Source organism: Hemitrygon akajei, chromosome 23 (assembly GCF_048418815.1).
Source record: "Hemitrygon akajei chromosome 23, sHemAka1.3, whole genome shotgun sequence".
Classification (NCBI taxonomy): domain Eukaryota; kingdom Metazoa; phylum Chordata; class Chondrichthyes; order Myliobatiformes; family Dasyatidae; genus Hemitrygon; species Hemitrygon akajei.
Window position 1 is genome coordinate 63,409,760 of NC_133146.1, and position 27,082 is coordinate 63,436,841.

The 27,082-nt window shown below is 42.9% G+C and overlaps 1 protein-coding gene across 1 annotated transcript in view; it reads right to left on the bottom strand.

Moving 5' to 3' along the window:
* pdzd8 (PDZ domain containing 8) overlaps positions 1-27,082 on the bottom strand; it is a 249,511-nt gene that overhangs the window by 148,569 nt on the left and 73,860 nt on the right. Inside the window, exon 2 of the mRNA XM_073027847.1 lies at positions 12,369-12,494. Coding sequence (XP_072883948.1) covers positions 12,369-12,494 — 126 coding nt within the window. The remainder of the gene's footprint in view (positions 1-12,368; positions 12,495-27,082) is intronic.

Genomic DNA, 27,082 nt, shown 5'->3' on the forward strand with positions numbered 1-27,082 from the left:
TTAATTATCTTCTTACTGGTGATCTACCTAGAACTCACACTTCTCCTCTTCAACAACTAAAAATATATTTTGTGTTCTTTGCTCCTTAGCAACTGAAGCATGTAATATTTAGTTTTATAAAGAAGTAATATTACACATAATCTGATTAAAAGTTCATTTAACTTCATTTTAATTATAAAATATGAAGAAAAAAATCAATGCATCGGTCAGCAAGGGTGCACTTAAACTGATGTTAAAAACTAATGCAGACATGCACTGATGGATGAGAAGACAATGAAGGGCAGAGAGACAACCTTCCAAATGTCTCTTTCTCCTTGATTCTGGTTCACCATTGTTCCTCAACTCCTGGCTAACCTATTTTAACAAAACAATCACACTCTAGGCTCTCTATAAGCACTTACTTATAGCATGACAGCCCTTGAGAAACAAGATCCAGCTTCAGTCTCAATACATAATGGTTCAGTGTAAGGGCAGCATCAGGAGTTAATGAGCAAGGTGGAGTTGAGTAAAGGACACTGCAGAAACTGCAGGCACCTACAAGGCATGGACTAGCAGAATACCTACCGAGGAACAATTGTTACTGAGCAGTATGAGAGATCCACATATTTAAGCCCACTTTAAATTTGATGCATATGCCACAGAAGCAAACTTACTTTGGATTAGTTAAGAGATTTTATATATCAAAATAAGAAATTATGTATTATTAAATGGACATTTTATAAAAGAATGTTAAAATAAGGTGACTATGACTTAGTTCGGAGATTGCCTCTATGAAGCTCTTTGTAGGCAGTACCTAAATGTAAAAAAGTTTAAATTAGCTCTAAGTTGCTTTGCAGTTTCCATAGGTTTCACAAGATAGTCGACATCTCTGAAGATCTATCCTGGGCCCAACATATTGAAGCAATTACAAAGAAGGTACGTCAGTGGCTATATTTTATTAGGAGTTTAAGGAGATTTGCTGTGTCACCAAAGACTCCAGCAAATTCCTACAGATGTACATTGGGGAGCATTGTAACTGGTTGCATCCCTGTCTGATACGGAGAGCCACTGAACAGGACTAGAAAGACGCAGAAAGTTCTAAACTCAGTCAGCTCCATCACGGGCACCAGTCTCCCCACGTTCAAAGGCATCTTCAAAAGGAGCTGCCTCAAAAAGGCAGCTTCCATCATGAAGGACCCCAGCAACCAGGGCGTGCCTGTTATTCATTGCTGCCACCAGAGAGGAGGTTCAGAAGCCATTTTGTCAATGTTTCAGGAACAGCTTCTCCCCAGCATCCTCCTTCAGATTTCAGAATAGACAATGAACCCATGAAAACTGCCTCCATATTTTCGTGCCACTTACATTCATGTTCATATTCTCTCCTTCCCTCTCGCTCCATATTTATGTACACACACTTGCCCTGACCAATCAAGAATCTATCAAGCTCCACTTTAAATACATCAAATGACTTGGCCTTCACAGCTGCCTATGGCAACAAATTCCACAGATTCACCACTCTGTGGCTAAAGAAATTCCTCATCTCCATTCTAAATGGATGTCCCTCCATTCTGAGGCTGTGTCCTCTGATCCTAGACTCCCTCACCATAGGAAACACCCTCTCCACATCCACTCTATCTAGGCCTTTCAACATTTGATAGGTTTCAATGAGATCCCTCCCTCATTCTTCTGAACTCCACTGAGTACAGATTCAGAGCCATCATACGCTCCTTACACATTAATCCTTTCAATCCCGGAATCATTTTGTGCAGACTTGCAAAGAGTAACACTCGCTAAGAAGCACAAATCAAACATTGGACATCTACACTTACATTAATGAGCAGACAGGGAACAAAACGCGAGGTTTGCCAAAGCAGGAACAGAGGTGGAAGGGCATGTTGTAACGTGGGCATTGTGATTCTCTCACCGGATGGAATGACTGGCCGAAAATGCTGACAGATGGAGCGTAATATGACAGTAAAACTATTACAGAACCAGCAATCCAGGTTCAATTCCGCCACAGTCCGTAAGGAGATTGTACATTCTCCATATGACCCTGTGTGTTCTCTCTGGGGCTCCGGTTTCCTCCCACATTCCAAAACCATAGGGGGCAGTAGGTTAATTAGTCACATGGGTGTAATTAGGCAGCGGGGGCTCATTTGGCCGGAAGGGCCTGTTACCGAGCTGTATCTCTAAATATTTGTTTTTAAATGGCTAGTTATCTAAATGAATAGAGAATATACGTAGAATTCAAATGGCTACAGGTGCTCTTGTTTATGAATCACAAAAAAGTTATCAAGCAGGTCCAACAGGTAGTTAAGGGTGCCTTTGTTTTCACAAAACCGAGTATAAGAAGTTACAGTTGAACAGAATATTTGCCACACCTGAAATATTGTGCACAGTTTTCGTCCCCTTTCCTGAAGCAGACACGTAGCTTTAGAAACAATCTAAAGGAGATTCCGCAGACTAGTGGAGGCACAAGAGTCAGCAGACGCTGTAGTCTGGGGCAACAAACTATCTGTCGGAAGAAACCAGCGAGACCCTAATGCAGACTTGGGCTGAAACTTTGACAATTCCTTTCCTCACACAGATGCTGCTCGACCTGTTAAAGTTCTTCCAGCAGATTGTTTGTTTCACCAGACTAATCCCTGGGATGAGCAGGCTGACCTATCAAGGAAGGTAAGACAGTTTGGTCTGTATTCCTAGGAATCAGGGGTGAATCTACTCAAATGTATAAGTTGCTCAGGGAGCTGACAGGGTTGATTCTTCTTCTTAAGCCCATCAGCTCTGCTGGGGCATAGTCCACAAGAACCCCCTGTCCTGGGCTGATAGGTTGATCAACCCTATGGCTTGCTTTCACCCCATGACTGCATAAGTCTTCTAGGCGAAGATCCTTCATCTCTCAGGGATGAAATCTTTGGAACTTCTATTGGTGTTTCTGTAGAGCTGGGATTTTACAGGATGGGGTTGCTGGCCCCATGCCCAACTTTCATAGCCGGCCTTGCGACCATCCACGGCGGAGTTTACAGGTTTAATGCTGCGGTATTGTTTTTTGGTGAAAGTCATGAACAAGAAACCATGGCCACACAGAAAAGGGGAAACCATCCAAAACTAAGTGTGTAGAAATTTATTCTCTCAAAGGATAGCAAATCTCTGGAATTCTCTGTCCCAGGGCTGATGAAGGCCAGATCATTGATAAATTAAAGGTAGAGATTAATTATTATTAATTATAATTATTAATTATTTATAAATTAAATATTTGAAAGAGCAAGATTATGTGGAACGGGTACAGTCAATCCCTGCACAGATTAGTCATGACTTCATTTAATGGTATCCTACTCCTACTGCTATTTTTTGTGTTATTGTGTGTACAGTGTATGTACATTAAACTTGTAGCAAGGACTAGGCCTCACGCTGTGGTGCTGCCTGTTTGCAGCCATCGAGGAGAGCTGGAGGAATCGGTGCTGTCCTCCAGTGTTCATTCAACAGAAGACAAGCTGTATTGTAGTCGACTGCAGACTGCTACAATGTTCATGGACTCAGGGACTCAGATTATATTTTTTTGTGTGTGACTGTATTTTACTGCTATCTTATATGCTTTTTATGTCTGGTGCTGTGTGTGACTGTTGGTCCTGTGGTCTGCACCTTGGCCCCAGAGGAGTGCTGTTCCATTTGCCTGTATTTATGGAAATTCATGTTGGTTGAATGACAGTTAAACTTGAGCTTGAAGATTGCACAGGCAAGGTTTAAGGACCTACCTAAAAAGAATGTTAGCTGGAAACGTGCCTTGAACAATCTCTTCTCTTTCCATTTTTTGGAATTACGTTCCTGGAATAATTTAAGAGCCACCTCATATATTTAGACTGTGATGTGACTGTGATATTGCCAACTGCCATTCCTGTAGAAACATCCGAGGTTCAGGGATTTTATTAGTGTCAATAAATAATAGGGAATATTCCAGATGTGCATCACTAGCATGCAGGGATTTCAATTTTTGGCAAAGGAACTAAAGGAGGATTAAATTATGAGGGGAAAAAAGCAATGGGTGATGTAGTGAGTTAGACAGTAACTTGGGACTTCATTTCAAATACAGCTCAGACTGATGGTGCACAAGTCTCTTGTAATGTAAGAGTTATATCTAAAGTGCATTTTTTCAACCACCAGCCAGTACTTGGGCTTAAGCCAACAGAATAATAGCATTAATTGATGGCATCATGCTAAAATAGTCACACTGTGGCCAATTTTCAAGGTCAGGGCGGAGATCACATTTCACCTCCTTTCCTGGTTCTTACATCATGTCAGACATTCAGTACATGAAATCAAAGTTCTCAAGGAAAAATTCTTATCTGAAGTGCCCAGCCAACTTCCTATAACTGTATTCAACCCAGAATGTAACATAAATCACACTACACTCTAGACTTAGATTGGGAGTGAGGTGGGAGGGGGAGTGAAGAAGGGGATTCGATTGTTCCATCACAATCCACTGGAAAAAAGAAGTTATGCATCAGAATTTGGAGGGTGTGATTCTTAAGGAGCTTGGCAAGACCACACGAGGGTGTTTTCCTGCGAACACAGATGTACAGCATCATCCCAGAATAAGAGATCAGTGACTGAAGACTGTTGGAGATGCCCTCCTGTGTTCCCCCAATGTTGGTGCAGCCCTCTGGTGTTTGCCCGGTGCTGCCCTCTGGTGTTCACCCAGTGGAAGAACAAGCTGAACCAGGACTATCTACAGTCATGCCAGAGGCTTGGGCTATAGTATATTTTTTCTTCTTTTCTTTGTGACTGCACGTTTTTCTGAAATCGTAACTATATGTGCTATGTATAGTGTGCTGTTGGTAATGTGCTTTACACCTTGACTCCAGAGAAATGCTGTTTCCACAGAACCATAGAACACTACAGCACAGTACAGTCCCTTCAGCCCTCCATGTTGTGCCGACCCATATAATCCTTAAAAAAAAAGTACTAAATGCACACTACACAATAACCCTCCATTTTTCTTTCATCCATGTGCCTGTCCAAGAGGCTCTTAAATACCCCTAATGTTTTAGCTTCCACCACCATCCCTGGCAAGTCATTCCAGGTACTCACAACCCTGTGTAAAAAACTTATCACTGATGTCTCCCCTAAACTTCCCTCCCTTAATTTTGTACATATGCCCTCTGGTGTTTGCTACTGGTGCCCTGGGAAACAGGTACTGACTATCCACCCTATCTATGCCTCTCATAATCTTGTAGACCTCTATCAAGTCCCCTCTCATTCTTCTACACCAAAGAGAAAAGTCCCAGCTCTGCTAACCTTGCTTCATACGACTTGTTCTCCAAACCAGGCAACATCCTGGTAAATCTCCTCTGCACCCTCTCCATAGCTTCCACATCCTTCCTATAATGAGGTGACCAGAATTGAACACAATACTCTAAGTGCAGTCTCACCAGAAATTTGTAGAATTGCAACATGACCTCTCTACTCTTGAACTCAATCCCCCTGTTAATGAAGCCTAGCATCCCATAGGCCTTCTTAACTATCCTATCAACTTGTGCAGCAACCTTGAGGGATGTATGGATTTGAACCCCAAGGTCCCTTTATTCATCCACACTCTTAAGTAACTGACCATTAATCCTGTACTCAGTCTTCTGGTTTGTCCATCCAAAATGCATCACCTCACACTTATCCGGATTGAACTCCATCTGCCATCTTTCTGCCCAACTCTGCAGCCTGTCTGTATCCTCATGTAACCTTCGACAACCTACAGCTCCATCCACAACTCCTCCAATCTTCGTGTCATCCACAAACTCACTCAACCATCCTTCCGCCTCTACATCCAGGTCATTTATAAAAATCACAAATAGCATGGGTCCCAGGACAGATCCCTGTGGCACTCCACTAGTCACCGACCTCCAGGCAGAATACTTTCCTTCCACAACTACCCTCTGCTTTCTTCATTTAAGCCAATTTTTTTATCCAAACAGCCAAGGTTCCACTTATCCCATGCCTCATGACTTTCTGGATGAGTTTCTCGTGAGGGACCTTGTCAAATGCTTTGCTATAGTCCATGTAGACCACATCCACTGCCCTACCCTCATCAATTCCTTTTGTTACCTCTTCAAAAAACTCAATCAGGCTCGTGAGGCACGATCTTCCCTTCACAAAGCCATGTTGACTATCCATGAGTAGACTGTACTTCTCCAAATGCTAGTAGATCCTATCCTTAAGAATCCTTTCCAGTAGTTTGCATTCCACTGATGTATGACTCACCGGTCTATAGTTCCCAGGTTTCTCCCTATTACCTTTTTTAAGCAAGGGAACTACATTTGCCATTCTCCAGTCCTCCGGCACTACCCCTGCAGCCAAAGAGGATTCAAAGATCATAGCTAATGCTCCTGCAATCTCTTCTCTCAATTCCCACAACAACCTGGGGTGTATCATATCCGGCCCTGGGGACTTATCAATCTTAATGTTTTTAAGAAGATCCAGCACTACTTCTTCCTTAATCTCCACATTGTCCAGCACACAGGCCTGCTCTACTTCGACCTCATCCTGATCAAGATCCTTTTCATTTGTGAATACTGAAGCAAAGTATTCATTTAGGACCTCCCCAACCTCCTCTGCTTCCAGGCACATGTTGCTCTCTTTATCCTTTAGCACTCCCATCTTCGTTCTTGTCATCCTCCTATTCTTCACATGCGCACAGAACGCCTTGGGGTTCTTCTTAATCCTACATGCCAAGGCCTTCTCATGCCCCCTTTGAGCTCTCCTAAGTCCTTTCTTTAGCTCCTTCCTGGCTACCCTATATTTCTCATAAGCCCCTCCTACTTCCTGCTTCTTAAATCTAACGTGCTTCCTTTTTCCTCTTGATGAGTTGCCTCACATGTTTCGTCAGCCAAGGTTCCCTTTTTCTACCATTTTGTCCTTGCCTCAGTGGGACAAACCTATCCTGAACCCAGCACAAGTGGTCTCTAAACTTCTCCCACATTTCTTCTGTGTTTTCCCCTTTGAACATCTGTTTCCAATTTACTCTTGCTAGTTCCTGCCTCATCCCTTCAAAGTTAGTCCTTCCCCAGTTAAGCACTTTACCATTTTGTCTGATTTTATCCCTTTCCATAACTATGTTGAAGCTAAGGGAGTTGTGGTCACTCTCACCAAAATGCTCCCCCACCAAGAGGTCTGTCACCTGGCCAGGTTCATTTCCCAGAACTAGATGCAGTATAGCCGCTCCTCTCGTCGGCTGGTCCACGTACTGTGTCAGGAATCCTTCTTGAACACACCTGACAAATTCAGCCCCATCTATCCCCCTTGCACTCAGGAGGTGCCAGTCAATATGAGGGAAGTTGAAATCACCCATAACTACTACCCTGTATTTCCTGCTCCATTCTAAAATCTGCCTGCTTATCTGCTCCTCGGTGTCCCGAGGGCTATTTGGGGGCCTACAGACTACTCCCAGCACAGTGATTGATCCCTTCCTATTTCTGACTTCCATCCAGACTGACTCCGTGGACACTCCTTCTGCAGTGTCCTCCCTTTCTATAACCGTGATACTATCCCTGACCAGCAATGCCACTCCCCCCCCCCCCACTCTCACTGTCGTGTGGCACAGGCAGTAATCCCAAGATTACCACCTTTGAGGTCCTGTTTTTCAACTTCCTACCTAACTCCCTGTAGTCTTCTTTCAGGACCTCTTCCCTTTTCCTACCTATGTCATTGGTACCAATATGTACCACGACCTCTGGCTGTTCTCCCTCCTACCGCAGGATATCTTGGACGCGATCAGAAACATCCCGGACCCTGGCACCTGGGAGGCAAACTACCATCCGAGTTTCTTTCCTGCGTCCACAGAATCGCCTGTCTGAGCCCCTGACTATAGAGTCCCCGATCACTACTGCCTTCCTCTTCCTTTCCCTACCCTTCTGAGCCACAGGGCCAGACTCTGTGCCAAAGGCACGGCCACTGTTGCTTCCCCCAGGCAGGCTGCCCCACCCAACAGTACTCAAACAGGAGTACTTATTGTCAAGGGGTACAGCCACAGGGGTATTCTCTAGTACCTGATTCTTCCCCTTCCCTCTCCTGACTGTGACCCATTTCTCTGTCCCCCGTGGACCCGGAGTGACCACCTGTCTAACTCCTCTCTTTCACCTCCTCACTCTCCCTGACCAGACGAAGGTCATCGAGCTGCAGCTCCAGTTCCCTAACACGGTCCCTTAGGAGTTGCATCTCGATGCACCGGGTGCAGATGTGCTGTCCGGGATGCTGGGAGACTCCAGGACCTCCCACATCTGACACTGACCACAGAAAACTGGTCTCACACACATACTACCTCCTTTTGCAATCAACAACTGCCTCACCTCGTCCCATTACCGCCGAAGCCCGTTGAGCCAAAGCCCTTTCACTCTGCTGCCTGCTCCCAACGCTGTCCGCTGGATATGGCTGCCTTCTTTTTAAACTGTTCGCGCTCAACTGGCTGACGTCATGTGCCTGCGCAGTCTGGCCTCTCTCTTCCCCTGAGAACTCAAAATGTCTTCCCGCTGGAAATCTTTAGGTGCTCTCCCGCTGCCTTCTTGTTCCGAATCTTGTTTCGTTTGGCTATATGCATGTATGGTTGAATTATAATTAAATTTGAACTTAAACATAGTTCACAGGATTGTGAATCATTGGTATTCTCCATCCCAGTTTGCAATGAATACTACATTGTGTGTTCTGCTACTGTGACTGACTACATTACTGAAGATACAAGAGAATCAGGTAGGTGTAGGTGTTTTTTTATTCACTGCACAAGCAGGCCGATGCTCTCTCAGAGACTCTCTCAGAATCACCCTGAACTCAACCAAATTTAATCTCTGAGGAACAAAGTTGTAGCCGATAATGCAATATAACTTCAACAGCGACAATGACATCATTTACTTCAACATTTTGTGTCTGACAGTGGGCTCTAATAAATTAAACTAGATTACAGTGGGAGCTAATTGTAACTGATAAGACACCTCTGAATGGTCAAATATCTTTGCTGGGCCACAGTAAACCAAGGGGACGGACTCAGTTTCTGTGGACAGAGAACCCAGGTACTGTGAACTATCGTCGTTGAATCTCTGAGTGTACAGACATAGGGCAAGTAAGCCAGAGACCATGTTTCATGTGGATAGGTTGAGCAAGTTTGGGCTTTTCACGCTGCAGATGTAATCCTTGCCCAGCTTCAGCCTCTCAAAGCGTTTACTTATTATTGAGGTGAGTGCAACAGGATGTTGTTCAGACATGATAGCTTGGTCTTTCTTGGTACAGGGACAATGGTGGATAATTTGTAGCAGAGGGCATTCTACACTGGGAGAGGGAGAGTGTAGCAGTGGTCAAGTGTGTTATCTCCACGAGTGCTGACAAAACTTTGGAGAGATTTTCGTCAGCAACGCTCAATTAAAGTCTCTGGCATTGATGAAGGCAGCCTCTGGGTGTGCAGTTTCCAGCGTGTTGATGGTTAATTAGCACATGATGGTACAACATCATGCATTAATTAACAAAATAAACTGACATGGTATCTGGTGGCATTGTGGCAATTCAGGACAGTTAGCAGTCGCATTGTCTCATGTTTGGCTGATGTATACAAGAACATCTCATGATTGGGTCAGTTTACGAACCTTATCTCTTTAGCAACACACACAAGGTGCCCAAGGAACTCAACAGGTAAGCAGCATCAGAGGAAATGAACAAACATTTGACATTTCAGGCCAAGGGACTAGAAAGGAAGGGGGAAGACACCAGAATAAAAAGATGGGGGGGAGGGGAAGGAGGACTAGCTAAAAGTTGATAGGTGAAACCAGGTGGGTGGGAAAGGTAAAGGGGTGGGAAGGCAGGAAGCAGGTGGGTGGGAAAGGTAAAGGGGTGGGGAGGCAGGAAGCAGGTGGGTGGGAAAGGTAAAGGGGTGGGGAGGCAGGAATCAGGTGGGTGGGAAAGGTAAAGGGGTGGGGAGGAAGGAAACAGGTGGGTGGGAAAGGTAAAGGGGTGGGGAGGCAGGAAACAGGTGGGTGGGAAAGGTAAAGGGGTGGGGAGGCAGGAAGTAGGTGGGTGGGAAAGGTAAAGGGGTGGGGAGGCAGGAAGCAGGTGGGTGGGAAAGGTAAAGGGGTGGGGAGGCAGGAAGCAGGTGGGTGGGAAAGGTAAAGGGGTGGGGAGGCAGGAAGCAGGTGGGTGGGAAAGGTAAAGGGGTGGGGAGGCAGGAAGCAGGTGGGTGGGAAAGGTAAAGGGGTGGGGAGGCAGGAAGCAGGTGGGTGGGAAAGGTAAAGGGGTGGGGAGGCAGGAAGCAGGTGGGTGGGAAAGGTAAAGGGGTGGGGAGGCAGGAAGCAGGTGGGTGGGAAAGGTAAAGGGGTGGGGAGGCAGGAAGCAGGTGGGTGGGAAAGGTAAAGGGGTGGGGAGGCAGGAAGCAGGTGGGTGGGAAAGGTAAAGGGGTGGGGAGGCCAGAACCAGCTGGGTCCTAATACCTCTGTTCTGTAACACCAAAAGGGTTCCTCGTGTCTGACAATCCCCTCACAGTATCAGCATCCGGCACATTGGAATTTTTTTGGATTACAGTGAAATTGTGGTTACAATGATTGGGCAGGAAAGCTGATCTGAGCCCAGAGATGTTGCTGAAGGTTGAAAAGGCTCATCGCCATACAGACCACACTTATTCCTGCACCTTCTGTTCTTTTAACCTGTGCTATGATGCTGGATGATTTTGGCCAGGAGATTAAAAGAACACTGTGCCCTTCCTTAGTCATTGAAGGGAATGTTTTACATTAGTCCGAGCGTCATGTGGGACTTAGCAACACTGCTGCAATGCCACTAGAACTTGAGGCTAAATGAGGTGCTCATTTCTATACTAGGGCTTCAATAAATGTCATTCTAATTTCTACCAGGCATATCACACCGACGTTCCTTCTAATATTTTGTAACAGCTGCGCAGACAAACCAAGGCAGGAAATGTTTTACACAGCCTGAAAACTGTGTGGCACTTTAAATGCATACTTAGAATGAAAATTCACACACTTCTGACTTTATTGTTTAATTGAAGGGTGTAACGAAATACATTACAGCAAAGAAAATCTTCTGTATTTCGTAACATTTTCTAACTGCATCCTATCCAGGTGCGCGGCGACAAAGGCTACGTTCATGGGAGCATTTTAGTTACTGCGCTGCCGTGCTGCCACACACAAGCATCACAAGCTAGCAAAAATTACTGGAATGTTAAATGGTTGCCAAAAGCTAAAGTAAATATGACCCAAGTATAAAACTGAGAGGGAAATTGGGAACAGAAGAAGAGATAGAAACATAGAAAACCTACAGTACAATACAGGCCCTTTGGCCTACAAAGCTGTGCCAAACATGTCTCTACCTTAGAAATTACTAGACTTACCTAAAGCCATCTATTTTTCTAAGCTCCATGTACCTATCCAAAAGTCTCTTAAAAGACCCTATCGTATTGGCCTCCACCACCGTTGCCAGCAGCCCATTCCACACACTCACCACTCTCTGCGTAAAAAAACTTACCCCTGACATCTCCTCTGTACCAACTCCCCAGCACCCTAAACCTGTGTCCTCTTGTGGCAACCATTTCAGCCCTCGGAGAAAGCCTCTGACTATCCACACGATCAATGCCTCTCATCATCTTGTACACCTCTATCAGGTCACCTCTCATCCTCTGTTGCTCCAAGGAAAAAAGGCCAAGTTCACTCAACCTGTTTTCATAAGGCATGCTCCCCAATCCAGGCAACATCCTTGTAAATCTCCTCTGCACCCCTTCTATGGCTTCCACATCCTTCCTGTAGTGAGGTGACCAGAACTGAACACAGTACTCCAAGTGGGGTCTGACCAGGGTCCTATATAGCTGCAACATTAGATAGATAGATAGATAGATACTTTATTCATCCCCATGGAGAAATTCAACATTTTTTCCAATGTCCCATACACTTATTGTAGCAAAACTAATTACATACAATACTTAACTCAGTAAAAATATGATATGCATCTAAAATCACCCTCTCAAAAAGCATTAATAATAGCTTTTAAAAAGTTCTTAAGTAGTTTACTTAAATACATTTGAGTCCTAACCCTGGCACATTACCTCCCAGCTTCTAAATTCAATTCCATGATTGACGAAGGTCAATAAATCGTACGCCTTCTTAACCACAGAGTCAACCTGCGCAGCTGCTTTGAGCGTCCTATGGACTCGAACCCCAAGATCCCTCTGATCCTCCACACTGCCAAGAGTCTTACCATTAATACTATATTTTACCATCATATTTGACCTACAATAAGACAGCAATAAAAGTTAATTTATTAAAAATCTTGATTAAGTTTTTAACATTCCTCTTTAGGAATAAACTAGAACTGAATAACAGAATAAGCTCGTAAGGAGGCTATTTGTTCCCACATACCTGCTACATTCTACGACCGTGACTTTTAGGCGTCCTTCAGTGATATTTGACTGCTGTACGTACAGGTCACAGTTTGCTGCATCCACTACGGTCGGGACGACTTGGTGTGGAAAGAAAGGTTTGTACCTGGAAAGCAAAAGGCAAAATACTAAGCAAATCCTACTTTTCAAGCTGCATTTTTGGTCTTAGTAACTCCAGACATGAAAATACTTCCAGTTAGGACTTCACTGACTACACTGAGAAATAGAAATAGCATCCTTAAGTTCAAAGTAAATTTATTATCAAAGTATATATAGAGTACTGTGCAAAAGTCTTGGATATATATATATAGATATGACTATGCGGATTCACAGTTATGCGGGGAGCACTGCTTTCCCGCCAAGTCAGGAGCGCGCGCCTCACAATCTCACTCCCACCAGTCTCGCATTGGTTTTGGCAAGGTATGGATGTGCGATCTTGCGCTCTTAAACCTTTGTTGGTTTTACCTAGGGTGCAGTGATTTTGTGCTTCAGATATTTAACTACGTCTCCTAAGCATCCGATGATATGTCCTGGGCTATCAGCCGAGCGGCAGAGAACTGCTTTAACACTTGAAAAAAAGTTGGAAATTATAAACAGCGCGGCATCAGGTAAAGGTAACACAGCTCTGGGATGCTACTGCCGGGAACAGAATCCTGCCTTTAAAGTTCTTTTGTTGTTTGACAATGCGCCAGCCCAATCCTAAACATTTGCACAGCATTCATCCTAACATAACAGTGCGTTTCCTGCCGCCTAACACAACATCGCTGATTCAACCACTCGACTAAGGTGTGATCCACATTCAAGGCACTTTTTTTTACGGCGAACTATTTCTCAGATGCTGCAAGCAACAGATGATTTTGAAATTCCCAGGAGTTTACCAACGGTGAGGGAATGGTGGAAGTCGGAACACTTGGCACAAATGGCGATGGACATGGACCCAAGTTTACAACGGAGTCAGCATTTCAGTCGTTCCCTGCCATCAACCCTTCCTCCCTACAAGCAAATTTATGCTGATAAACAAAATGCTGCCAAGCAAACAACCCTCACCACTTTCTTCAAACCGGTGTCATCTCCTGCTGCCGGCAGTTCTAAGAGCTCTGTGAGTCTTCCTTCACCCCTTGCTGTACTTGATATGATCCCGACACCACAACAACCACTCATCTCCCGGAGCGAACACACCTGCCACTGTTGGTGAGTACTGTACACCTTACTATGTTAACTTTCCATGATTTATTACATTGAATATTACCTTAAGTTGATGAAATATAATACGAATGTTGCCTTGTGGTACTGCTTTTGTGTCATATTGGTATGAAAATGTAATTAAATTACAGATAAAATATATTTAGGAAGCCCTCTGGAACGCATCCCTATTGTCGCCATTGAAATAATTATTCACATTATGCGACGACTACAAGGAACATATCCCCCACATATAACGAGGATAAGGTGTATGTATCTATATATATATATATGTATTAGAGAGACAGAGAGTCAGAGAGAGATAGATAGAGAGACAGAGAGTCAGAGAGAGATAGAGATAGAGTTAGAGAGAAATAGAGAGATAGAGGACTACCGTGCTGCACCCAGGACACATCCTCTGAAATTATAACACCAAGGAATTTAATGTTGCTGTTCCTTTCCACCTCTGATTCCCCCAGTGAGGACTGGCTCATGGACCTCCAGTTTTTCCTCCTGAAGTCAACAATCACCTCCTTAGTCTTGCTGACATTGAGTGTGAGGCTGTTGCTGTGCCAGTCAGCCAGAGTTTTCAATCTCCCTCCTATATGTCAATTCATCACCTTCTTTGATTTGTCATTGGAGCATGTTCCTTGTGGCAGAATGCACTTTGCATCTGGCCCCTCAAATTTGGGTGAGCCACATCGAGGGTTAAGAATGATCCTGTTCATTTGAACATTGTCACCAACATTCATGAAGCTAAGAGTTTTGGCTATGTTTGGGTTTTGAAGTTTACTTAATAATTTTAATTTAAACAAATTAGAAAATGCATTCAGTGACCATTTTATCAGGTGCACCTGCTCATCATTGCAAATATCTAATCAGCCAATCATGTGGAAGAACCTCAATGCATAAAGCATGCAGACGTGATCAAGAGGTTCAGCTGTTGTTCAGACCAAACATCAGAATGGGGAGTGAAGTGACTTTGACCACGGAATGATTGTTGATGACTGATGGGGTGGTTTGAGTATTTCAAAAACTGCTGAACTCCAGGGATTTAAACTCACAACCTTTCTATGAAAGGCAGTCCTGTGGGCAAAAATATTCTGTTAATGAGAGAGGTCAGAGGAGATTGGCCAGACTGGTTCAAGCTAATAGGAAGACAACAGTAACTCAAATAAGCGTATTTTCCAACATAAGTGTGCAGAAGAGCATCTCTAAATGCAGAGCACATCGAAGCTTGATGTGGATAGGTTACAGCAGCGGAAGACCACAGCAGGTTCCACTCCTAATAAAATGGCCGCTGAGTGCACAGTAGGCCTGTTGTTATAAAGTAAACCTGGCCACAGGTCCACAAAGTCAAATTGCTGTTGGATGATGTTTCTGGCAGAAGAACAGCACACTTCAGCTGGTTACACTTTTTATTTGAACAGCAGCTTCCATCACTGTCACTCTGTGACATCTGGTGAGTAATGAACATGTTCTGGACAGGATACATCAGATAAGTGATCAGTCAGAAGGTTGTAGATACTTACATATTTGTCTCAATGAAATATTCCTCATTATCAGCAGAGCATGAAAATTCCAATGCACAGGAACAAAAGAGGCTAAGGAGAGTGCTGGACAACTAGTTTCACTATGGGTACAGCTCTCTCCACATCAAGAACATCTACAAGAGACGATGTCTGAGGAAGCCAACAGCCATCATTAAGGACCCCCACTGTCTGTGCAAAGCTTACTTTTTATCTAGAGATACAGTGCAGAACAGGCCCTGCTTTCAGTATCCAGCTACGATGCTATTTTCTTTAAAAGTTACAGTACACTGTATTTGTATCTTACTTTTTTAAAGGTTTTATGTAGGTATAAAAACAAAAGATTGAAAGATTGGAAGAGGGAATGCGAGGTCACTTCTCAGCACCGTCTGCAACACAGAGACCTACGCTCCTGGAACCCTTCCCAGTGCCTTGTGGAATTCTCCATTTATGGTGTCACATCAGAGCTCCAAAGAGGTTTTTGGATTTTCAGATAAGGAGTGCTAAACCTGCATCCCCATGTACATAAAAATACTTTAATTCTAAATGTTATGTACAATCAAGACAGGAGCATCAAGGCAATATCTAAAATAAAACATTTGCTGGCAATTCCCTGTGGTGCAAGAATCAATCATCTTGTTTGTCTAGGGGTCCTCATTGACTGTCACAAAGAGTTCAAACACAATTTTATACTTCTGTAGACAGAATATCAGAATATGGCTTTATAAAAAATATCCTCACATTATTACCATAGAATATGTACTCAACTGCTTACCAACACGGACAGGGCAAGGAAACAGTTTTGTAATGATAAACTGTCGAAGGTGATAGAAAGAATGACCTTTAATTATATAGTGCCTTTTGTGGCTCCAGACTACCCAAAGGTATTTTACAGACAATGAAGTCATCTTACAGTGCTGCAACGCTTCAGTGAAAATATACCAGAAAATTCTCATGAGGTCCCCGAATCATCAATGTGATCGTGACTTTCACAGGGGTTGATTGTTCTCATCCCTCTACTTCAAAAGAATCTTAAAATAAATATTTAAGAAATTGATCTTTGCTCTGACCACCACCTAGAGACTTCTGCAAGCAATGGTGACACATAGGGGCATGCTCCCTGGTAGGTCACCAGTGGCTGCATATTCAACCAAAGCTCACTCATTTGGGGTAAACTGAACAATGACAAACGATATAGTTGATCTGATTGGCCCGTCACTGTATTACACTGCAAACACTTTAAACTACTGTTTACATTGTAAATACATGCCGGTATTTATGTATTTATGCACATTTTATTATACATAAGACCATAGGACACAGGAGAAGAATTAGGCCATTTTGCCCATCAAGTCTATTCCACCATTTCATCATGGCTGATCCATTTCCCTCTCAGGCCCAATCTCCTGCCTTCTCCCTGTATCCTTTCATGCCCTGACCAATCAAGAACCTATCAACCTCTGCCTTAAATATACCAATGACTTGGCCTCCATAGCTGCCTGTGGCAATGAATTCCAAAGATTCACCACTCTCCAACTAAAGAAATTCCTCCTCATCTCTGTTCTAAAAGGACACCCCTCTATTCTGAGGCTGTGTCCTCTGGTCTTCGACTCCCCAACATAGGAAACATTCTCTCCACATTCACTCTTTTCAACCTTTGATATGTTTCAATGAAGTCACCCCTCACAGTTCCAGTCTATATCCATCCTGTCACATGCAAGCAGCTACTTGGAGCCAGAGCAGGGAGCTGAGTGTCAGGAGGGGGGCAAGGCAACATTGAAGATGACTGCTGATGCCTTCCAATTCTTCATTCTCCTAACTTGTTGCAGTAGTGAAATTCTTCGTTTCTGACATCTCCAAGCCTGAATGCTTGAAAGCACAATCAGCAAAACAGATCTGATTTGTCTTGAGAAGCAAGCATGGCCGGATGGTGGGGCTCTTCAATGATGGATACTGCTTTCCTGTGACAGTGCTCAACGGTAGTCTCCAAATATTAATAAATAAATAACATCTAAAAATAAAAACCTCTCCCCAATCATAAAGTGTGCCCCCCAAACATACTGAGCTAGAGTTTTATCCTGCTCAACCACAGATCCAAATGACTAAAGGCAGTGAAGAGCCAGGAGAAGCTACATTTTCACAGATCTAAACATGGAAGAAGCAGCAGATTTCATGTGATGTTTTCCTTGGAGACACAAGGGAGACAGGAGGGACTACAGCATTGATACAAACTACTGGGTAAACTGAGTGGATCAAGTGGCTTCTGTGTGTGAGTGTGAGTGAGTGAGTGAGTGAGTGAGTGAGTGTGTGTGTGTGTGTAGGTGTAGTGTGTGGAGATATGTGTGTGAGTGGAGTGTGTGTGTGTGAGTGAGAGAATGAGAGAGATACAGACACACACACACACACACACACACACACACACACACAGTGTGTGTCTGTGTATGGGAATTGTTGACATCAAGGGTCAAAACCCAGCTCAGAATTTGCATTTGTCATTTTCTTTGGACCTGTTCTGTCATTTTCATTTTTCAATCTTTTTTATTGATTTCCAAATAAAGAATATACAAATCGGAAGAGGAGTTTAACAAGTAGATAGTATAAAAGACATATAAACAGCAACAGTAAAAACAAAAAGTATATAATATCAGAATCAAATAAGTAAAACATTATGCTGTTTTATATACAATGGTCAAAAAAAACTACAATTCCTCATAACAATCATAATAAAGAGATTGGAAATTTTATTGATAAGGGAAAAAAAACCCACTAACTAAACTGAAACAAAAAACAAAAAAGAGAGAAAAAAAAAGGAAAGAAGAAAAGAAAAAGAAAGATTGGGCAGTCCAATTGAGGATAAAATTAGAAAAAGAGAGAGAAAAAAAACCACATCCTTCTAGTCATCTCCGAACCTTCATGGATAAGGATTTTCCCCAAAGAGAATAAATAAAAATAAATGAATTAAAATAAATTAAATCATGTGAAAATATTGAATGAAAGGTCGCCAGATTTGTTCAAAATTAAAGGATGTATCAAATGTCCGGCTTCTAATTTTCTCCAAGCTTAGACATGACATAATGGAGGAGAGCCAATAGAAAACAGTAGGTGAGTTAGATTCTTTCCAGTGTAGCAAAATAACTCTCCTAGCCAGTAAAGTTGAAAAAGCTATCACATGTTGGGTGGAAGCAGACACTTTGCTTGCTTCCTGTGGAATAATCCCAAAAATTGCTGTAAGTGGATTAGGTTGAACATCTGTATCTATAACTTTAGATAATATTCCAAACATATCCCTCCAAAAATTATTTAAACTTACACATGACCAAAACATATGAGTTAGAGTAATCATTTCTGCATTACATCTGTCACAAATAGGGCTTATATTCGGAAAAATATGCGCCAATTTATCTTTGGACATATGGGCCCTATGTACTATCTTAAACTTAATTAAGATATGGCGTGCACAGATAGATGAATTATTGACTAAATAATAAATTTTACTCCATTGATTATCTGAAAGTGAATGTTGAAGTTCTACTTCCCAGGTATGTTGAACCCTATCATTAGGTGACATGCGAACATTCATTAACTGTTTATAGCTATTAATCGTTTTTGAAAAGGTTTAAACTGAAAAATAGCATAAGCCAAATTTGAAGAGCAGGCCAAGGGGTAATTCGGTAAAAAATCACGTAAGAAATTCCTAACCTGTAAATACCTGAAAAAATGTGTATTAGAGATATCATATTTATCCATTGTGAAAAAGACATTAAACAGTCTTGTAAAAACAAATCTAAAAAAGTTTTTATTCCTTTAATTTTCCATGTTAAAAAAGCCTTATCTAAAGTTGATGGTTTAAGAAAGAAATTAGAATAAATATTACTAGAAAGTAAAAAATCATTTAATTCAAAAAATCTACGAAATTGAAACCAAATTTTTAAAGTATGTTTAACAATAGGGTTAAGAACTTGTCTACCTATTCTGGAGAGCGAAAAGGGAAGAGGAGCTCCTAATAAAGAAGCTAACGAAAACCCCACTACTGAATTTTCCTCCAGCTGTAACCATGAAGGGCGATCTTGATCGTCTATATCATAAATCCAAAAAGTAATATAGCGAATATTAATTGCCCAATAATAAAATCTAAAGTTTGGTAAAGCCAGTCCTCCATCTTTTTTTGATTTTTGCAATAAAAGTTTATTCACTCTAGAGCTTTTATTATTCCAAACATAAGATAAAATCAAAGAATCGGACCTGTCCTGTCTAGTAAGAGAATTGAGGCCCAGCAGCGGTGACGCCAAAGCAGACATGGTCTTTATGTAGTAGCTGTACAAACTGAAAGGTAGAGTGCATATACAGAACAGGAAATCAAAATGCACCCATCAGCTAAATAATTTTAGCTTGTTCACTGTTGGGGTGGAGTAACTCATTAACGAAACAGCTTCTCAGACAAAGGTTTGAGAATCTAGCTAGTGTAATTACTTAACTTATCTTGGATAGCTCGAAAATAATCAATTACACCTCAAGTGTCAGTGTGCAAAGAGCACCCTGGGCACCTGAAAGTTGTTAACAAAATATTTGTTAATTTGTGACGCTAATTTCAATTGACAAAACACTTGTGCCAGCCTCGTAATAGCACTGGCATCCGACTGCTGAGCCTAACCCACATTAACATTTTATACAGCTTGGTCTTAAGCTGTATTTGCATTTGGTGCAGATCTGCAGGTTATTGACTGGTACATGAATTAATAGACATTCTATCTTTTCTGCTGTGCCAATTGATTTCCTGCTGTAAGGCTTTCCTTCAACTTCTCTATATCAAGGACCTGTAATCTGAGAACCGGAATGTAAAAGCATGTTGTGTATAGTGAGCCGGCCTCAAGTAGAACTGACAGCAGTCACATCCGCATAATGGCTATCAGTTCTTAAAATTGAAGTAAATGATTTTAAAACACAAAATGTCACAATGGAATTAACTGCAAACACATAGAAAATGTTTTTAATTATTTCTGAATTTAAACATTTAAAGAGAAACACTTTTTTTGCCTCCTACTCCACAAGTCCTGGAATTGTTACTGAAATTATTGGTTTCCCCAGTCCATCATGGGTAAAGCCCTCCCAACAATTGAGCACATCTACGTGAAATGTTGTTGCAGGAAATCAGCATCAGTCATCAGGGATTATTCCCTCCCCCCACCACCACCACCCAGGACATGCTCTCTCCTCACTGTTACCACCAGGAAGAAGGTACAGGAGCCTCAGGACCCACACCACCAGGTTCAGGAACAGTTACTACTCTTCAACCATCAGGCCCTTGAACTAAAAAGGATAACTTCACTCAACTTCACTTGCTCCATCATTGAAATGTTCCCACAACCAAATGATTCACTGTCAAGAAGTCTTCATCTCGTGTTCTCGATAATTATTGCTTACACTGGTTGAAGGCCCAAGTTTGTGCAGTCTTCCACTGATTCAGTTATGATTATTATTATTTGGATTTATTGAGTATGCCCACAACAAATGAACCTCAGGATTGTACATGGTGACATATACATACTTTGATAATAAATTTACTTTGAACCATGCCAGAGTAGCAGATGTAATGTCCCCTGCTACTCAGTTGGTCAGGGAACTCTTCTTTGGTGGTGCTTCAACAAATGTCCAAAGCTTATCGGAGTTACATCGGCTTATGACCATGGTTCTGATCACAAACATTGACTCCTGCCAGCAAGATTAGCTTTCTAGTTACAAGCAACACACAGAAAATGCTGAAGGAACTCAGCAGGCCAGGTAGAATCTTTGGGAAAAAAAAGTATAGTTGACGTTTTGGGCCAAAACCCTTCGGCAGGAGTCTCTTTCTAGCTACAAAATGACTTTGTGGAACAAGTAATGGATATGGCCCACTGCATTATGGGTAAAGCCCTCCCCACCTTTGAACACATCTACATAGAGCGCTATTGCAGGAAAGCAGAATCCATCATCAAGGACACCCACCATTCAAGGTCATGCTCTCTTCTCACTACTACCATCAGGAAGGTGGTACAGGAGCCTTAGGACCCACACCACCACGTTCAGGAACAGTTATTACCCCTCAATCATCAGACTCTTAAACAAGAGAGAATAACATCACTCAGCTTCACTCACCCCAAACATTGAACCATTCCCACAACCTACAGACTCACTGTCAGGGACTCTTCGTTTCGTCTCCAGTTCTGGATCTTTATTGCTTATTTATGTATTATTAATATTATTATTTCTTTTCTCTTTCATTTTGTATTTACACAATTTGTTGTCTTTTGCACATTGATTGTTTGTCTGTCCTATTGGGTACAGTTTTTCATTGATTCTATTGTGTTTCTTGTATTTACTGTGAATTCCCGCAAGAAAATGAATCTCAGGGCTGTATGTAATGACATACATGTACTTTGATAATAAATTTACTTTGAACTTTGAAGTTAACATAAAAAGGCAATGCAGCCACAAAAACTTCCACACCCTTCAACTGGGTGTTTAAATCATCTAGGGCTGGGAAAGGGCCGATAAGAGCTGACTGTTTCCAGTAGATCAGACATTTGTAACAAGGGAGAATGAACACAGGATGGAAAGGAGCAAGGAAATTTTGTTAAATAAACCGTTGTAAAATGCATGGGCTTCTTCGTAATATTGAACTAAGAACCAACTGTATGATTGAACGGAAGTGGAATAAAGGGATATTGGATTCGGGCCACTGGTCACGTGAGACAAAGAGTGGTTGAGTCCAGTACCTATTCCTACTTTGTAATTTCAATGTAATTCCATTTAAGTCATTTTAAATATTTATGAATGAAGATACTGGCCTGAAAGCAATATGCCTTCATTATAAATTAATGCTGTATCCTTCCAGTGCCAAGTGAACTACATCAATCAGACAAATTCTTGATCTTAAATATTATGCTTACAAGTCTTAACAAAAAAACCCTCAAAAGCCATAAGTTTCAGAATTGCATTTGGTATGGATTAAACCATCGCAGCTGGTAGCAAAAACACTAAATGGTTTGACTTTCAACAACTGAAAGTAATTGAACTTTTCCCCAAGTGTGAAGGATCAGCACCCTGACTCCTGAAGAAAAGTCTCGGCCTGAAATGTCGATTGTTTATTCCCCTGCATAGATGCTGCCTGATCTGTTGAGTTCCTCCAGCATTTTGTGCAAGTTACTCATTTAGCGGGTTAAGTACAGCAACACTGTCTTCCGCTATCCATGAACAATGATGAGATGGAACAGAAAGTACACAGTTAGAAATCTGTGATGTTTATATAACATGGCAAAATCGCAGAGAGCTGATGCGAGTGTTACGGCCCATTTTGATCCAGCTAACAACAGAGATCCCTCACTGGTTGGGATCATCCATGGATGTTGCATCCCGACTGCCTGTGTGATAAGTCAGTACACTAGCCTGGGCAGTATGATACGGAGAACAAGCTGTTACCCATTGATCAGGCTCTCCCTCTCCATGCAGACGATGAGTCCAGAGACTGATACAGTTTGGCACAAGTGGCATCACAGGAGTTGCCAGATAGCGTTGAACTCAACGTGGGACTGCCTTAAGGAATCCAGCTCCAGATTTTTCCTCCGGGTTCACTCCCCAACTTCCCCTAAGGATGGTTATAGCCACAAGGCAGAGGAGTCTTAAGATCAGAAATTCCCTGATGAGGTGTCAACCACAGCTGACAAACCCCATCTGCCTGAAGCAACAGTTTTTAAGACAGCGATCACCTGCCTATGCCGCAATCCTGTCAGTAGCAACGGTTCCACTGGGCTCAGTAGCTAAGGCAGACGTGAAGGCCAGGAGCTGGACTTGGTTGTCAGAGGCTATTTGAGACACATGCCACTGGGAGCATTTAATAGATGGTGGGAACTTGTCCCCACTACCACCCCCACCTGTGACAACCTTAAGGAACCAGCTAACAATGCAGAGTTGAAACTTCATTCTAATCTATCACTGACTGGAGCACTGTATCATCTGTCTGAGCAACACCAGTGTGAAGGGTCGTCCACATTCGTACCAAACTTTGGGGTGAACTTCAATGCAAGTCACTTTGAGATACTGGTACCTTCAAAATGGTTTCACTGCTTAGCAAGAGTTCACAAAACCATTTAGCATCAACTAATACTGCTTTGTAAATCCTATGACACGGCACGTAATGATGATGATGATGTAAGTCCTGTATCAGTTACATGACCATGGAGCTGTCCCAGTGCAACCTTCCATCTGTCAGCATGAACAAAATTTGACTAATTAGTTAATCATCTCACTGCTAGTCCCTCGACCTCTGTGCATCTGTGTTGGACGCCACACAAAGGCTCTTGTTAATTACTGGACAATGCATTCATGGTAAGGAATCATCAGTCCACAGGCATAAGGTTCAATGCCACATGGGAGGTGAGGCTGTTAAATTCCAGTAATTAAATAATACAGAATAAAAATATTTTGTTGCTAATCAAGCAACAAAATTTTGCCTGTGGCAGATGTCACAAGTTGCTAATTCTTCTTCCAGTTCACCTTTGAGCTTCTTCTGTGCCTCTGATCTCGGATAATGCTCAGGCTCCCTCTGTAGCAAAAGCAGTTAGCGTGACGCTATTGTAACCAAAAGTGTTCTGGAGTTCAGTGTTCAATTCTGGCGCCAATCTGTAAGGAGTTTCTGTATACCTTCCCCCTAGAATGCATGGGTTTCCTCCCACAGTCCAAAGATGTACCAGTTAGTAGGTTAATTGGTCACTGTGAATTGTCCTGTGATTAGGTTAGGGTTAAAACTGATATGTCAGGGGTTACTGCAGCAGCATGGTTTGAAGGGACTACCCCACACTGTATTGATAAATAAATAATTCTGCCTTTTTCTGATTTCACAATCTATCGACCAATGAACAACTTCACCTGAGCAGGCTCTTCACTTGCCAGAAATGAAGCAAGATGCAATATCATGCTGGTTACGGTCAACAGTACGAAGCAATTATAATGCACAGTTTTGAAGCAGTGGAACCTTTCAGAATTCTGCCACAATCATAACTGAACACAAGAGAGTCAGCAGATGCTGCAAATCCAGAGTCACACACTCAAAATGCTGCAGGAACTCAGCAACGATGGAGAGGAATAAAAAGAGTTAATGTTTTGGGCCGAGACTCTTCACCAGGACTGGAAAGCCAGACAGACATACTTTATTGATCCTGAGGGAAATTGGGTTTCGTTGCAGTCGCACCAACCAAGAATAGTGTAGAGATATAGCAATATAAAACCATAAATAATTAAATAATAATAATAAGTAAATTATGACAAGTGGAAATAAGTCCAGGACCAGCCTATTGGCTCAGGGTGTCTGACACTCCAAGGGAGGAGTTGTAAAGTTTGATGGCCACAGGCAGGAATGACTTCCTATGACGCTCAGTGTTACATCTCGGTGGAATGAGTCTCTGGCTGAATGTACTCCTGTGCCTAACCAGTACATTATGGAGTGGATGGGAGTCATTGTCCAAGATGGCATGCAACTTGGACAGCATCCTCTTTTCAGACACCACCGTCAGAGAGTCCAGTTCCACCCCCACAACATCACTGGCCTTACGAATGAGTTTGTTGATTCTGTCGGTGTCTGCTACCCTCAGCCTGCTGCCCCAGCACACAACAGCAAACATGATAGCACTGGCCACCACAGACTCGTAGAACATCCTCAGCATCGTCCGGCAGATGTTAAAGGACCTCAGTCTCCTCAGGAAGTAGAGATGGCTCTGACCCTTCTTGTAGACAGCCTCAGTGTTCTTTGACCAGTCCAGTTTATTGTTAATTCGTACCCCCAGGTATCTGTAATCCCCCACCATGTCCACACTGAACCCTTGGATGGAAACAGGGGTCACCGGTGCCTTAGCCCTCCTCAGGTCCACCACCAGCTCCTTAGTCTTTTTCACATTAAGCTGCAGATGATTCTGCTCACACCATGTGACAAAGTTTCCCACCGTAGCCCTGTACTCAGCCTCATCTCCCATGCTGATGCATCCAACTATGGCAGAGTCATCAGAAAACTTCTGAAGATGGCAAGACTCTGTGCAGTAGTTGAAGTCTGATGAAGGATGAGAGATAAGAAGGTGGGTTGAGAGGAAGAAGTACAAGTTGGCAGGTGACAGGTGAAGCCAGATGAGGGGGAAGGTGAGGGGATGGGGGAGGAAGGATGAAGTGAGCAACTGGAAGGTGATAGGAAGAGAAGTTAAAGGGCTGAAGGAGGAGGAATCTGAAATGAGAGGAAAGTGGAACATGGGAGCAAGGAGAGGGGGAGGGGCACCAGAGGGGGTGATGGGGAGAAGGGCTAAGTGGAGAGACAGACCAGAGAATGAAAAAGGAGAGGGGGAGGGGGAGAAATTACTAGAAATTGGTGAAATCAATGTTCATGTTATCAAGTTGGAAATGGAATATGAGGTATTGCTCCCCCAAACTGAGTGTAGCATCATTTTGGCAGTAGCGGCCGCCGTGGGCCAATGTATCAGAAAGGGAATGAATGGGGAGTGATTTATTGAGTATGCGGCAAGAAGATGAATCCCAGGGTTGTTTATGGTAACATATGTACTTTGATTAAAAAAGATCTTTGAAATGGTTGGTTACCAGGAAATGCTCCTCATTGCAACCGGATGGCATGCAACACCTTATATTCCATCTGGGCAGCCTCCAACCTGATGGCATGAACATTGATTTCTCAAACTTGCAGTAATGCCCCCCACCCCCCTTCACCATTCCCCATCCCCTCTCTCACCGTATCTCCTTGTTCGCCCACTGCCTCCCTCTGGTGCTCCTCCTGCCTTTTCCTCCTTCCATGGCCTTCTGTTCTCTCCTATCGGACTCCCTCTTCTCCAGCCTGTATCTCTTTCACCAATCAACTTCCCAGCTCTGTATGTCATCCCTGACCCTCCCAGTCTCACCTATCACCTTGTCTTTCTCTCTCCCCTTCCCCACTTTTTAAACCTGCTCCTCATCTTTTCTTTCCTCAGTCCTGCCGAATGGTCTTGGCCCAAAGTGTCAACTGTACTCTTTTCCATAGAGGCTGCTGGGCCTGCAGAGTTCCTCCAGCATTTTGTGTGTGTTGCTTCCATTGAAGAGAGAAAGCGTCTCAGAATTATGACTGAGCACAATCCTACTTAGGTAACAAAATATCGCCTGAAGTACGAGAAGCACCTAGCGAGGTAACACAGCACTCTATGCAAGGCATAACAGACCCAGATTTACACAACTTTGGGACTGTCCCAAGCCAAGCACCTACCTGTTCTAAATTGGAAGAAACTGAAAATTCCTGCACACTGCTAGGATCTACTGAAATGAGCCAGTAATCTGACAGGACGCTGGCTGCTCTGGTGTACTTTATGTTCCAAAGTAGAAAATTCAGAATAATTTATATTTTCATAAGAGCGGGAGCAAGCAACACACATTCTTGAATTTATAATCGGGGTGGGGGGGAATACATCCACTTGTACTATTAGACCAATTTGCAAATTTTGCCCCATCCTCAACAGTGGTGCAATCCTCATTCAAATGTCTGTCCTTGCTTGAACCACAACTCTAAAACAGCAGCCTGGAATTTACATAGATCACGGTCAGATAACTCAACTCAGAAAACTCAAGAGCAAGTTCAGGCAAATTGCTCATGAACAGATAATCATGGAAATCAGACTACCATTGAGGTCTGTCTCCTCGTAGATACCAAAAACCAAAACTAGTACTGTGTAAACTTGGAGTACTTCCTGGAATCATAGACAAATAACATGGTGTTCATGTGGGTGAAAAAGTGAAAAACTAATCAGAATCTTGTCTTTATGCTGTTCCTGGACTACAGTTCAGCAATCAACACCATAATTCCCTCCAAACTTGACAGGAAGCTCAGAGACCTCGGCCTGCACCCACCTTGTGCAGCTGGATCCTAGACTTCTTATTGGATCGCCAACAGGTAGTTAGGATGGGTTCCCTCACCTCTGCCCTTTAACTC